This window comes from Carassius gibelio, chromosome A19, assembly GCF_023724105.1.
Source record: "Carassius gibelio isolate Cgi1373 ecotype wild population from Czech Republic chromosome A19, carGib1.2-hapl.c, whole genome shotgun sequence".
In the NCBI taxonomy this organism is placed as follows: domain Eukaryota; kingdom Metazoa; phylum Chordata; class Actinopteri; order Cypriniformes; family Cyprinidae; genus Carassius; species Carassius gibelio.
Window position 1 is genome coordinate 16,910,214 of NC_068389.1, and position 12,827 is coordinate 16,923,040.

The window sequence follows — 12,827 nt, forward strand, 5'->3', positions numbered from 1 at the left end:
AAAAATGTGCTGTTTACACAGACATTTCATCTTTTTACTGGTAATGCACCATTCACACATCACTTTAAAATACTTGTAAATATGTGACATCATTACCCAGATGTGACCTCTAAACAGCTACACCCCATTGTGTTTTTGTAAACATGGAGGGGTATAGGCGGTTAGTGTTTTTGTATGTGTGTCAAATGTTAGATATCTTACATCAGCGCGTTCTGAATTCGTATGTGACCAGTAATCACGCTCTGTATTCACAAAGAGCACATTACCAATAATTTACTTGTAATGTTACAACTTCTCATACCAGTAAATTGCCAGAATGAATTTACCGGTATTTTTGAAAAAGTAATTTATCAGTAAAGAATGCATATATGAAAGGGGATATAGATTCTGACTCATTGCATTATAAAATAAGATTATGGTGAACACAATCAGCAAATTTATTTATTCAAATACAAAAATCAAACTGCAAAAAGCATTTAAAAACTATACAGTACACTATATAAATCTTCAGCTGCAGTCCAAAGTCAAGTATGAATCAAATGCATTTTTATCCTCAGTGATGAAAATGTTAATGTATGGGCATGAAATATACCTCTAAAATACATTTTAAACCCTGAGAAAAACATTTTCAATAAGATTTTACACTGAATTGAATTGAATGTATAGATGTTTGGATCTTCTCGAAACATACAAATATTGGTGTCAAGCAGTAATTAAACACCAATGATCCATAACAAAGCACCATATATCCTGGTTTGCAGTACTCACAGTGGTTCAGTTGTAAATCTAGAGTGGTACAGACATTTTGACACACAGCAAAGTGTAAGTGGGTGCTAAAACATACTGACTACATTAAGTAAAACATGTATATTACCTCTCTAAAACAACAGAGGTTCAAAAGTAAAACTCTTTGGGTAAAAAGTACTGATTTGTAAGACAATGTCCTATGATTTTATCTACTGTTTTAGTGAGGAAGTGGTCAGGATGAGTTCACAGTGATTTTTTCCAACTTGCCATACATCACATCACAGGTTGTCATCATCTTTTTTCATTTCTTCCAGTGACTTTAGATAGTCTCTGGCCAGGATTTTCTTAGGAAGGATATCTAAATATAGAAGAGACAAAACTGTTTACACACCAGTTGATTTAGTCTGAATAGTGTTTGCCATCATCACAAATGGCCAGGACTCACCAGTTAAAAACTGAAATGTTTCCGTTTCCTCCGCTGCATTGGCCAGATCACTGTATGACAGCGTGTTCGTCTCTTTACCCGAACCATTTTTATACGAGGACAGGGCCAAGTGCTTGACAAAAAGCTCCTATGAGGGAATTGCGAAGATGTCATATTAACATAAACATTAGGCAATGATATGCAATAATACTGTCGGAGCCGTTCTATCGTACTCCTGTGTGAGTGTTAAATAAATAAAACTATTAGAACTATGCACATACGGTTTGCTATTCTCGCTGGGAATCCGTATTTAAACTAAAAGCTGGCAACTGACCATTGATTAATAACACATCAAATTACCGTAGCTTTTGTTGTCAAGAAAAGAGCGTCCTGGTTGATACAGGACACATCGGGAGAACTTTTCATGATTAATCGCACCCTCGACATCGGCAGAGATACATTTTTACTGTTTGTAGCTTGCTCAACTTTCTCTTCCATGTTTTTTTCAGACATGTTCTGATAGCAGCAGCATAGACAGTAAAAGCAGCAGCCGCTTAAGCGCAACGGAAGTATATCTACAGGCTGACAAAGAGACGTCATTGGACGACGATCACATGGGAATTGTAGTTTTATGACTACGTTTGTAGTACTTCCTTCCAAAGCATCTTTCTTCAATATTTATAAAGCAGTTTGAAATCGCGTATACATTTTTTTTTCATCTGAGAATATCATATCTACGTGTTTGTTATAAAAAGTGACAATGTTTTTTTTTTCTTTTCATTTTATAGGTTTATTAGTAAAAGTCAACTGCAGATTTAACCTATACATGTCAAACATATCTGCTGAAAAGCAGAGAATATCAATTCAAACAACTGAATATTAAACTAAATTATATAATTATTACAACTGTTTAAAAGTATTTCAATACTTATGTTTCAAAAGTAATTTTAAATAGCTTTTATTATGCGACAAAAATACAATCTGTCCTCATAGTAGTTGTTAAATTAGCATGAACTACATTTCCCAAAAAAACAGAGTTGTTTTTGTCCTTCTCGGCAGCTGGGCGTGTGCGCTTTACAGATAACGAATGAGCTTGGCTACGATGTTTACTACAGTCTTCAGGACTACGTTACCCACAATGCACTGCCCACCGTTGTCAAAAGTCTTGCTCTCTTGGGTCACTTACCGAACTCTGGCCGTGTCATCCAGCTTACTTTCTCTTATTTGACGGAATAATGCATTTGTCAGGCGCAGGACTCGCGGAATTAGGGCACGGACAGGGCCCCGGAGCTGGATCGGCGCCTGGAAGCTGCAATCCGCGTAAATTCAGCGAGAAAATCGCCCTTCACAACCAGCGACAGGCTGAAGACACAGCCGCTTTCCGGGAGGTTATGATGGACGTTACTTCCATCAGGGTGAGTCTAACTCAATACAGGACATGTCAGGCTCCTTTACTACAGTTCTTGACCTGAATTCTGTATTATTCTGTTATAAAGTGTTTGAAGCGGAAGGGAGTGCTTCAACTTTCAAATGTCATGTGCCTTACTAGTGTCTGTTTTATTGATTCCTGACAACTGGACAGCTTTAGTTAAAGCTATTGGCTTTTCTTGGGAAGTGCGGTTTCAGAAACAAAAACCAATAAGAAAGTTTAAAAAACAAAACAACAACAACAATTGTAAACACTCTCTTTGTACCCGTTAACTTTGTTTTTCCAAGCTAAATGAGCAGATGTATTCACACGTGTTTTGCTTTTAAAAAATATTATTAACAATAAAATTGTGTATTTTATTCCTGCACTGAATTTGAACTGTATGACCAAATACTCGCTTGGTCCACACGATCCAAGAGAAAGTTCAAAACAATAAAGTAACAATAACATTATGCTGTTGTTTGGGGAAATAAATGATAATCCATATTTAAATGTTTAACTCTTTGTACATTTACTCTGTTTGATGTCATGTTACTTCAAACTCTGCAGTTGTATAATGTGAATCAATTAGTTGCTTATTAAAAATAGGGCTCTGTTTACATAGACACCTGAAATATTATATGTAGTAAACATGGTAGTTGTAACTGAATTATAATGTCTTATGGAGCTTGGACACAGACATCTGAATTAAACAGTTCTGCCCATGTAAGTCTTTACAACAACTGTTTCAAAAGATCTTCACATGAAAATAAGACCGTATAAACTTTCATATGTTTAGACCCTTCTAAAATCAGAAGTACAAGACAAATGTGTTGGGATTAAATTGGATTTAGGAAGTTTTTTATTATCTGTATATGGGATTGTGATTCAGCAGGTCCACATGGATTATGTCAATGCACATAAATAGCTTTGCCGGTCACTCATCTAGGGTCTGTTTGTCTTCAGTGTTGCAGACTGAGGGCTCTGTAAATCCCAAGTACAATGTCTGTTTTAAATAATGATGCAACAGGCATTTGTTCCCCTGAGGGTAAAGCGGTCTGGGAGAGAGTGGGACAGGTTTGTGTTTAACTCTGTGTTGGGTGTCTTTTATTGTTGCTATTGTTAAGGTTGCATTCCCTCCTCAGGTTCAGGCTGAGAGAATCCGGCAAACCAGAGACTTGGTCCCGTACTATGGAGGATCGTTGCCAAATGTCAATCAGATTTCAAGCTGCTCCACAGAGACCCAGGTGTGGGATTTTAATTTCAATTTTATTATCCTATCCTTTTAAATAAAGTAGAAGAGAGTAGAAACCTAATTCAATGTCAGGTCTTTTTGTTTGAGTTAATTGGATTTGATTTGCGTTTCTTCTATTTACAGCACCCAAGTTATCTCACCCAGCAGCTCCTAGAGGCAGATGAAGAGTACAGAGACGTCCAGCCCAGTCCCCTTGGCAGACTGCACAGGAGACATGTATCCGCACTTTAAAAATGGCTGATAGTCTTACAGATTCAGGTTTATAGTAGTATGAAATGAAAACTGCAACTCCACAACTCTAATCTTTATAATTGAATTGGATAGAATCCTAAAAAAAAAAAAAGTGTCCTCCAGTTTCCACAAAAGTATTAAGCAGCACAACTTTTGATACTGATGACTGTTGACACTAAAAAGAAATGTTTAATGTACACCAAATCAACATAGAATGATTTCTAAAGGATCATGTGACACTGAAGACTGGAATAATCTAATAATTGAATTTTAAAATGCTTGCACCGTAATCATGAACAGTTGTAGAACTGATGAGAATGTGTTGGTTGAAGCCAGAATTCTTAACTTAAGCCTTAACTTCATTTTACAGTTTGATAGTGCTCCCTATCTCTCTACCCACCTCTCTCCTCCTAGAGGTCCTTCCTGGAGAAGGTACGATTATAAAAAGTGTTCACAGATCTACCACCACATTACATTTAGGTTCTAAACAATCATGCCAATTCCATAATGAAGTCACCATCAGATGTAATGATGAACTCTCTGAGTTTAATGAAGTGTTGCTTGTGTCCAAGCAGAAACTGGTCTAATTGTTCTGCCACTGAGAAGAGCCAGATGGTCTTTCTTCCTCTGACAGCTCTTAATAGGTAAACGGAGCTCCGAGATCAGCTCTTGTGCACATTTGATCATTTTATTCCTTGGACCAGTTGATCTCCCTAATTGGGGAGGGACATTCTTATTCCGGAAGATTTAGAGAGTGCGATTGAGTCCCACATTACCCTGTTTTAATTCTGTTCATCCTCACAGAACCAACTCTGACTCCGCCCTCCATACCAGTGTGCGAAACACCCAGCTGCATGGCCACCCCAAATCTGTCCAAAACCTGAACCAACAGTCAAGACACTTTGGTGAGTTGAACTGTTTCGATGCTGACTTTTCATAAATGGGTAAAAAATTGCATTTTAAAATATGTTTCAAAAGTAAAAATATTACAGTTTGTGCTGTATTTTGTACAGTGCAGGCAAAGAGTTAATGTACTGCAAATAAGTTATGAAAGATTTTCATATTTGAACGTAGCATGGAAATATTGGTATTTTGTCTTAAATTACATGCTTATTTTAAATTAAACTGATTCTTTAAGGGTTTGCACATCCGGCTCCACTAATAGAAGAAAATATTCAAGAGGAGACACAATCTCCCAAACTAAAGAAGGTATTTGTATACTCATCCATATCACACTGATAAATTGTTGTTAAACACTTAATTTGAAAAAGCAAGGCTCATTATCTCATCTGTGTCTTCTTTCGCAGTTATCCTCAATAGCATCTTCAGGATATGAAACACCTGTTGTTTAGTAAGTTCCTTTTCAGTCTTAGTCACTGAGCTAGCTCAGTTTTTCTTCTTTAAACAGTCTTTGTTTGCTGTCTCTCCAGCAACTTCCCATTGGCCGATCAGCAAGCATCGTCCCTCCCTGTCCCATCAGCCCTCAGTATGAGTGGCTCTCTTCCAGACCTATCCAGCCTCCACCTGCCTTCTCCTCTTCCTGTAGGCCAGGATTCAGAGCCCCACAGTGGTGCGGAACAATTGAGCAACGCTTCCACGCACCCTGGCACAATGGCTGACTTTAACTTACCAGGTATGTTTCAGGGTCTGGCCATGTTTGAATGACATTAAAGCAGAAGGTTTTCACTTTTTGATGCCTAGTACCCCCAAATACTTTCCAATGGACTTTCCATCCTAAAATATAAAAGCAGCTGTGTTTTTTCATGTATAAAGATTTATTTGTACTGTAAAAAATATGTTGTACTAAAGCCAAAGAAATGTAAATGTTAATTGAAAAATATTTACTTTGTGTTAAAAAGCTTGTTGTATAAAAACATTATTACTTGCAAATAATAAAATAATATTTTAGTTTCAAATGTAACATTTTAAAATAATATAACACATTACACATATAATATTTTTAATAATTATCTAGATGCAAATTTTAATATGAACTTTTTTAGTCATATTAAGTTATTGTTTACTCAAACTAAAACATTGTAAATTGAATATTAAATAACTAAAGATTCAAATGAGATCAATTGTGTTAAAATATAATTATTACATAAAAGCTTTAACTTCAAAAAAGAAAGAAACCGGAATTAAAGCTAAATAAAAATAAATAAATAAAAAACTAATAAAAATGACAAATGCACTTAACAAAATTACTAAATCAAAGTAAAATAAGGTTAATAAATAATATTTAATAGTATATTAAAAATACTAAAATAACACTGCACTGGACCCCAGTTTGAATACTCAAATTGGTACATTTCTGATAAATGGGCCAGGCCAATAAATCAGCCAATATTTGTGTTAGTGTACTCTTAATGTCTGAGACCGCATTGAAAATCTGGAATTCAAAATATAATTGAAACTTGGCATTTTAAAAGACATTATGATGCAAATAAATTAGTAATATTAAAGTTTCCATACAATTTTGTCTTTTTAGGTCTGTCCTCGTCTCTTCAGGCATCTTTAAGTAATCCTTTGCTCCAGTCTTCACTCAGCAATCCCAACATCCAGAGCTGTCTGAGCAGCCACTCCCTGCCCAGCTCTCTCAGCTCCACTTCTTTGCGCCTGTCACTGAGCAACTCTTCCCTGCAGTCATCGCTCAGCAACCAGTCCCTGCAGTCGTCCCTCAGTAGCTCTTCACTGAGCAACCAGTCCGTCCAATCATCCGCCAGCCGCTGCAGCCACAGCAGTGGAATGGGCGGATCTCGCTCCTGCTCCTCCTCTTCTCTCTCTGGTTCTCCACGTGTGACTGGCCACACCCATGCCGCCACATCACGAAAGAGAGCCCAGCTCAGCCCACTCATCGTGCCCGGTGGAGGAGAGTCCCGCTGGCAGCATCCAAAGCAGTTCTCACCCACAGTGTCTCCAACCATGTCCTCTGTATCCCAGGCAAGATATACACATTTTTGATAATCATGTTTGCTCACAGGGTTTCTGCAGGTACATCAAAAAGTCATAAATCCAATTACTAATTTAAATAAAGGAGTTTAACGGTTTAAAACTAAATTTACTATATATAATGAGTCATGAGTCATATAAAATGAGTCAAACCAAGGCACAAAATATACATAAACTATCTAAATAATTATTGTAAATATTTTTATTTTTTTTGAATAATACAATTTTATTTTCATAAAAAACAGTCTTAGTAACTTAGTACTTATTCAGTTAGCAACATTTCTAATTTCCTCTTTTTTTTTCAAATATTTATTTTCTTATTATTTCTTATCATGTAAACTTTTTTTTTTTTCATTTTAGCCTTATTTAAGTCACTAAATGTGATTTTTAATATTTTTAGTTTTAGTTAATAACACTGCTTTAAACCCTGCAGTCTGTCAATAAGATTTTGATTGGCTTCATAAGGTCGTGCATTTCATTTCATCGATCATGCATATACTCCGAATCAACTGCAAACTTTTAGAAAGACCAAAGAAACTTCCATCGTGCTGGTCATAATTTCTGATTGTATTACTTGTTCGACATTATTCAGGTTTTAATGTGCACTGAATATTTCACACAGGGTGCTCTCCTCAACAAAGTTCTGAAGGAGACAAAGCCGCCAGCGTATCCCTGCACTCAGCACCTCAGATCCGCTCCTCCACTCTCCCATCAGTCAATGCGGCAGTATTTCCAGCCAGAGGCACAGCATCAGTCAATCCCAGAGATGGAACAATGGAGTCAAGATGAACACCAGTCACAACATCAACAAACGCACAATCAGACTCAACAACACCATGTTCACAAACACAGTCGGCCCCTGCAGCATCATTCACAACCACACTCTAAATATCATCAGCAGTTACTGTATCATTGCCAGACTCACCAACCACACATCTCGATGCAAGCGCTTACCCAACAGCAGCAGCAGCCACAACAACATCAAGTGTACACACAGTTCCAGCCTCATCAGATACCTGAGGAGCAGTACCAGTGTCCGGGCCAGTGGCAGATGCCATGCCAAGAGGGCCAGTACCAAAACCAACAGCTACATCAACCTATAACTTTCCCCTCTCCAGGTCAAGAGAAAAACTGGCAACATGCAACAGGCCCACATGGCTTGCAACATGCACAAATGAAACGTAGACACAGTATGCAGACGCCAGAAGAACCAAAACCACTATCTAAGGTTGCTATCCACGAGAGTCAAGGAAAGGGATCCAAGGTCCCTCATTATAAGGAAATTGAAGTAACTGTAGCAAATCCAGGTTTACAGGATAAAGGTTTTGAACTGAACAAGGTGAGCCCTGTTTGCATTCCTTTATGTAAGCCAAACGCAATAATTATAATCATGATAATAAACACCTTTTTTGTTGCAGGAATCATATGTTGGCTTACATCTTACCCCTAGTCAGGAAAAGGCCCTTTCCCAGCAGGTACATTGTTTGTGTCATGAGTCATCAGTTTAAATTTACACATGTGTTGGCCATATGGTCTGATGCTGTGCAGAGCCTCTGAATTTATGACTGACTTTGATGATGTTTGTCCTCTGTGCAGCTCGGAGTGCTTCAGAAAGAGCCTCTAGGTGACAGTAGAGTGTCAGATCTTAACTGTGAAGGTGCAGAAAGCAAGGAGCAGCTGCTGCAGAATCAAAGCAACAGTGCTGGAGAGACACAAAATGTGTTCAACATTAACGTTTCTGGTAAGATATGTATCTGCAGCCAGTTTAACCATGTGAAGCCTGACATATGAAACAATAGTCTGAAAAGTACGTTTTTTTAAATTGGAACAAATTATTTTTTTTTTTGATTCAGCAGACTCATATCATATAACTGCTTGAAATTGAAACAGACTACATATAGCAGACTACATGAAGTTCATATACAGTCATGTGAAAAAGTTAGGCCATGTTATTGAGTTCCATGGTTTCTGTATCAGGGTTTAATAAAAAATATCTGGTCCTTGGCAGGTCTTAAATTTAGGAAAATGTAACCTCAAATGAACAACAACACATGACATGTCATTGTTTATTTAACAAAAATAAATGCACAAAAATAAAAGGAATTAAGAGGGTAAGTAACGGTCAGGCACTGCTAATCAAATACCTTTCGATTAACTGATCATCATCAAGTGTGAGCACCTCTATAAAAGCAGAAGTTTTGGCAGTTTCCATCAGGTGTGTGTTAACACAATGCCAAAGAGGAAAGAAGGAAATGTCAGCGATGATCAAGCAACTGTTGCTGCCATTAATCTGACAAGAGTTATATGGCCATTTCCAAACAGTTTGAAGTGCATCATTCTACAGTGAGGAAGTGTATTAAGACATTCAAAACAGACACCAAATCTCCCAGAAGTGGACGTCCCAGGAAATTCACCCGACGAACAGACTGTGTAACACTCAGAGAAATGGCAGACCACCTAAGAACTACAGCGCAGACTCTACAGAACTCCGTTAACATGCTAGATGCTAAAGTTCAGTGCTGATGATATTGGCCTTGTCTTGAAGCTACAGGAACTGGGCACCTCACAGTCATTGAGTCAACCATAAACTCTGTATACCAAAGTATTCTAGAGTCAAATTTGAGGCCATCCCTCCGACAGCTTAAGATCCCAAGCACACCAGCATATCTACAATGGAACGGCTGGAAAGAAAAGTATTAAGTTGTTGCAGCAGTCCAGTCAAATTCCAGAGCTCATTCTGACTGAAATGCTGAAATTGTAAAGAAGAGTGAGCCAGAACTCCTCCAGAACGATGTGAGAAACTGATAAAGGATTTTTTTTGTACTTTATTATTAAATGTCTTTTTTTACGTTCCCTTATTGTATAGTTTTATCTTATATTTTATATTTGATCTAGACTTTTAGGCTCTACTGTTAATGTTATCTGTATGCACCGGGGGTCTGAGAGAAACGCAATTTCGATTCTCTGTATTTCAGTACTGTACATGTGGAAGAACTGACAATAAAGCAGACTTGACTTGACTTGACTAAAGTCATACGGAAAGTTATTGCTGCTAAAAGTGCATCTAGAGGCAGTTGAATAATAGGGTGTCCTAACTTTGTCACACATGGCTTTTCCATCTTGTCTTTATTTTATTTTTTTTAAATGAACAATGACACGGTGTGATGTCTTGTCGTTGTTCATCTGAGGCTTCATTTTCTACATTTTAAGACCTAGCAAGGACCAGATACTTTTTTATTATGTCCTGATACAGAAAACCATTGAATTCAATATGGTGTTCTAACTTTTTCATATGACTGTAAATATAAGTCTTCACTATATTTGTTTCATAGACTAAATTGTAGTTTATATAGCCTATATGTCTCATCATATTTCATTTTAGATTCTCCTATCATTCACTTACACTTCTCACTAATTATTGTTTCTCCATGTTTTCAGACCCATCATCCTGGCTGGACCAGGACTTATCAAGTCTGTCCGACTCTGTTTTGGAGTTTGATCTAGAAACGTTTAACCTGGACACTAACTTAGGTTGGCCATGAATGTATTATAAAAGTTTACATAACATTTTTTTAAAAAGTACCCTTTTAAGAAAATATATTCTTTTTGGCAATGGAATTGAAATATAGTCCTTAGAGTCAACTATATGTAATGTTAACTATACATTGGCTTGAAAGGTTCTTTAAGGGAACTAACATAAAAATTGTATTTTAATAAATAGTTTTTGCACACAGAGGTCCTAAATAGCAGGTCTATGTGCCTTAATATGCATTTTGGGTTATATTTTATTATAATAGATTATGTACGGATACATGAGGCGAATTCATGTACGAGTTGTTTAGGAAGTGTATGTTTTTCACATTTCATAGCATAGAATATCTGTGGAAATGTACAAAAATGTAAGAAAATTTGGCTAGTTTAGGGCCTTAACTTCTTGATGGTAAAATTAAGATTTTACTCTTTAACATTTAGATAATTACGTAGAACTCAAGACTTTCAGATTTCATATCCATCTGTTTGCATGTTATAATCTTATATTGTTATAGTGTGACTGGGGTCATTTTTGTGACTTCTTCTAACTGACTGCTGACGCTTGACTTTTAATTTCCATATCTTCATTTGTTGCAGTTTCATCTTTCATAATGTTTCATAATGCAGTTTTATTATATTTTGATATTCATTTTGCTTTTTCACTCTCTGGTAGAGGTCATGTTGTTTTTCAGTATTTGTCTTCAATGTAAAATCTGAGATATTTTCAAAATATGCATATCGGAATACATTTACATTTTTGACAGAATTAATAACATATGTACAGAAACACCATCTGTAAATTTCAGAAGTATTACAATTAAAAAGTGGACTAATACCTCTAACTGTACTTTTTCAAGTATTGTTCCTATTAGGTTTAGGAACGATTTACCAGTTTACACCAGACTCTGCTTCAAATAAAAAAAAAAAGCCATATTTATTATGTCTTTATCTAGACATTTGCATTTTGTGCCTGTTTACCTCATACAGAGTCCTTGGATCATCTAATTAAAGCCCAGTTTGTTTGTAGATTTTCAGATCAAATGTATATATTCCAGAATTCGTCATAATTAATTAATTCGCCCACATTAATCGTAAGAGTACACACTATATTCAATGTATGTGAGGATAAGAATTGTGCATTTGGTATGTGAATGAAATGCAGATGTTTCATATTTTCCCACATACCCTTATGTTTTTGGCACTGGTTTATTAAGGCATGCTCTTTACCACTGGATATGTGTAGAACTGTCTGCGTGGTTTTTTATGATTGTGCTGTTTGATAGCCTATGGAATTTTCTCGAAGTCTTTCAAAACATCCCAGAGATGTTGTGTAAGATGAAGGTAAGATTTGCCATTTTACTATACTCCTAACTTTATATTTATTATATTATATTTGAATTATTGAATTAATGATATAAATGTATATGTATTTGTTTTAGTATAAAATTAATGTTAAATGTGGCGCTCAGCTGGGTAATAATAAGACCAAATCTAGCTAATCTCGTTACATATGTACATCATAAATATAAACAGTACATATATATATATAGAGAGAGAGAGAGAGAGAGAGAGAGAGAAGAAAAAACATGTTCAGGACTGGACTAATCAGTCTATCAAAGCCTGTATGTGTCTTGTGATTCTTCTCCTCTCTGATTCTTTCTTCTTTGCCTGTGCATAATAGAGTTAACAACATATAAGAGGCATGGAGAGAGCAGTGAATGGGTTCCTAAGTGTTAGGGTGGATTATCCCTGTGCCTGTATCCATGGTTAACTGGGCAGCCATAGAGCACCTAATAGGATAAGGAACAAGCGGAACGGTAGGTGATGCCTGTCTGATTCCTTTTCTCTGCTCCACTTGCTGATCTCTTCCTCTGACCTGAGGACGGCCAATCCTGTAAAACAAAACAGATACAGTATAATGAGGTTCACAAAAACTTCTTTGCTGCTCTTTTTCTAAATTTTTATATAGATGTTGGTGCTTTTATGCCTTCATGTTGATAAATAATGTTAAAGGTCCTTGGTCCTAATGTCTTGAACATAATTAGATTACATAATGAGATGTGCTGAGCATTATGCTGTTACACATTATACAATGCGAGACGCTTTGCTATTTTGGTAATGCCATTTTATTAAAAGTGCCTTTTCACATCTGCATATATCTACCTATTATATTGTGTAAGAAAACAATATAGAGTTGGGCCCAAAAAACTTATACTGAAAATATATGGGTTTCAAAATTGCTTTCAAACTTGGAAATAAACAAAAAAAAAATTATAATT

At 36.3% G+C, this 12,827-nt stretch overlaps 2 protein-coding genes across 2 annotated transcripts; one reads left to right on the forward strand and one right to left on the reverse strand.

Annotated features, from left to right (window-relative positions):
• Positions 1-413: 413 nt before the first annotated feature.
• On the reverse strand, positions 414-1,760 carry LOC127935167 (chromatin accessibility complex protein 1). The gene is made up of 3 exons (XM_052532801.1): positions 1,532-1,760; positions 1,193-1,319; positions 414-1,105 (listed from the first exon to the last, which is right to left on the reverse strand). Exons 1-3 carry the CDS (start codon positions 1,682-1,684, stop codon positions 1,026-1,028), a joined length of 360 nt encoding a protein of 119 aa, XP_052388761.1. The 5' UTR covers positions 1,685-1,760; the 3' UTR covers positions 414-1,025.
• Positions 1,761-2,293: 533 nt separating this feature from the next.
• Positions 2,294-11,383, forward strand: crtc2 (CREB regulated transcription coactivator 2). The gene is made up of 14 exons (XM_052533791.1): positions 2,294-2,586; positions 3,725-3,826; positions 3,958-4,050; positions 4,436-4,497; positions 4,641-4,709; positions 4,870-4,970; positions 5,204-5,274; positions 5,373-5,416; positions 5,496-5,698; positions 6,557-7,008; positions 7,640-8,356; positions 8,436-8,492; positions 8,614-8,758; positions 10,456-11,383. The coding sequence occupies exons 1-14, from the start codon at positions 2,407-2,409 to the stop codon at positions 10,557-10,559; spliced, it is 2,400 nt and encodes a 799-aa protein (XP_052389751.1). The 5' UTR covers positions 2,294-2,406; the 3' UTR covers positions 10,560-11,383.
• Positions 11,384-12,827: the final 1,444 nt, after the last annotated feature.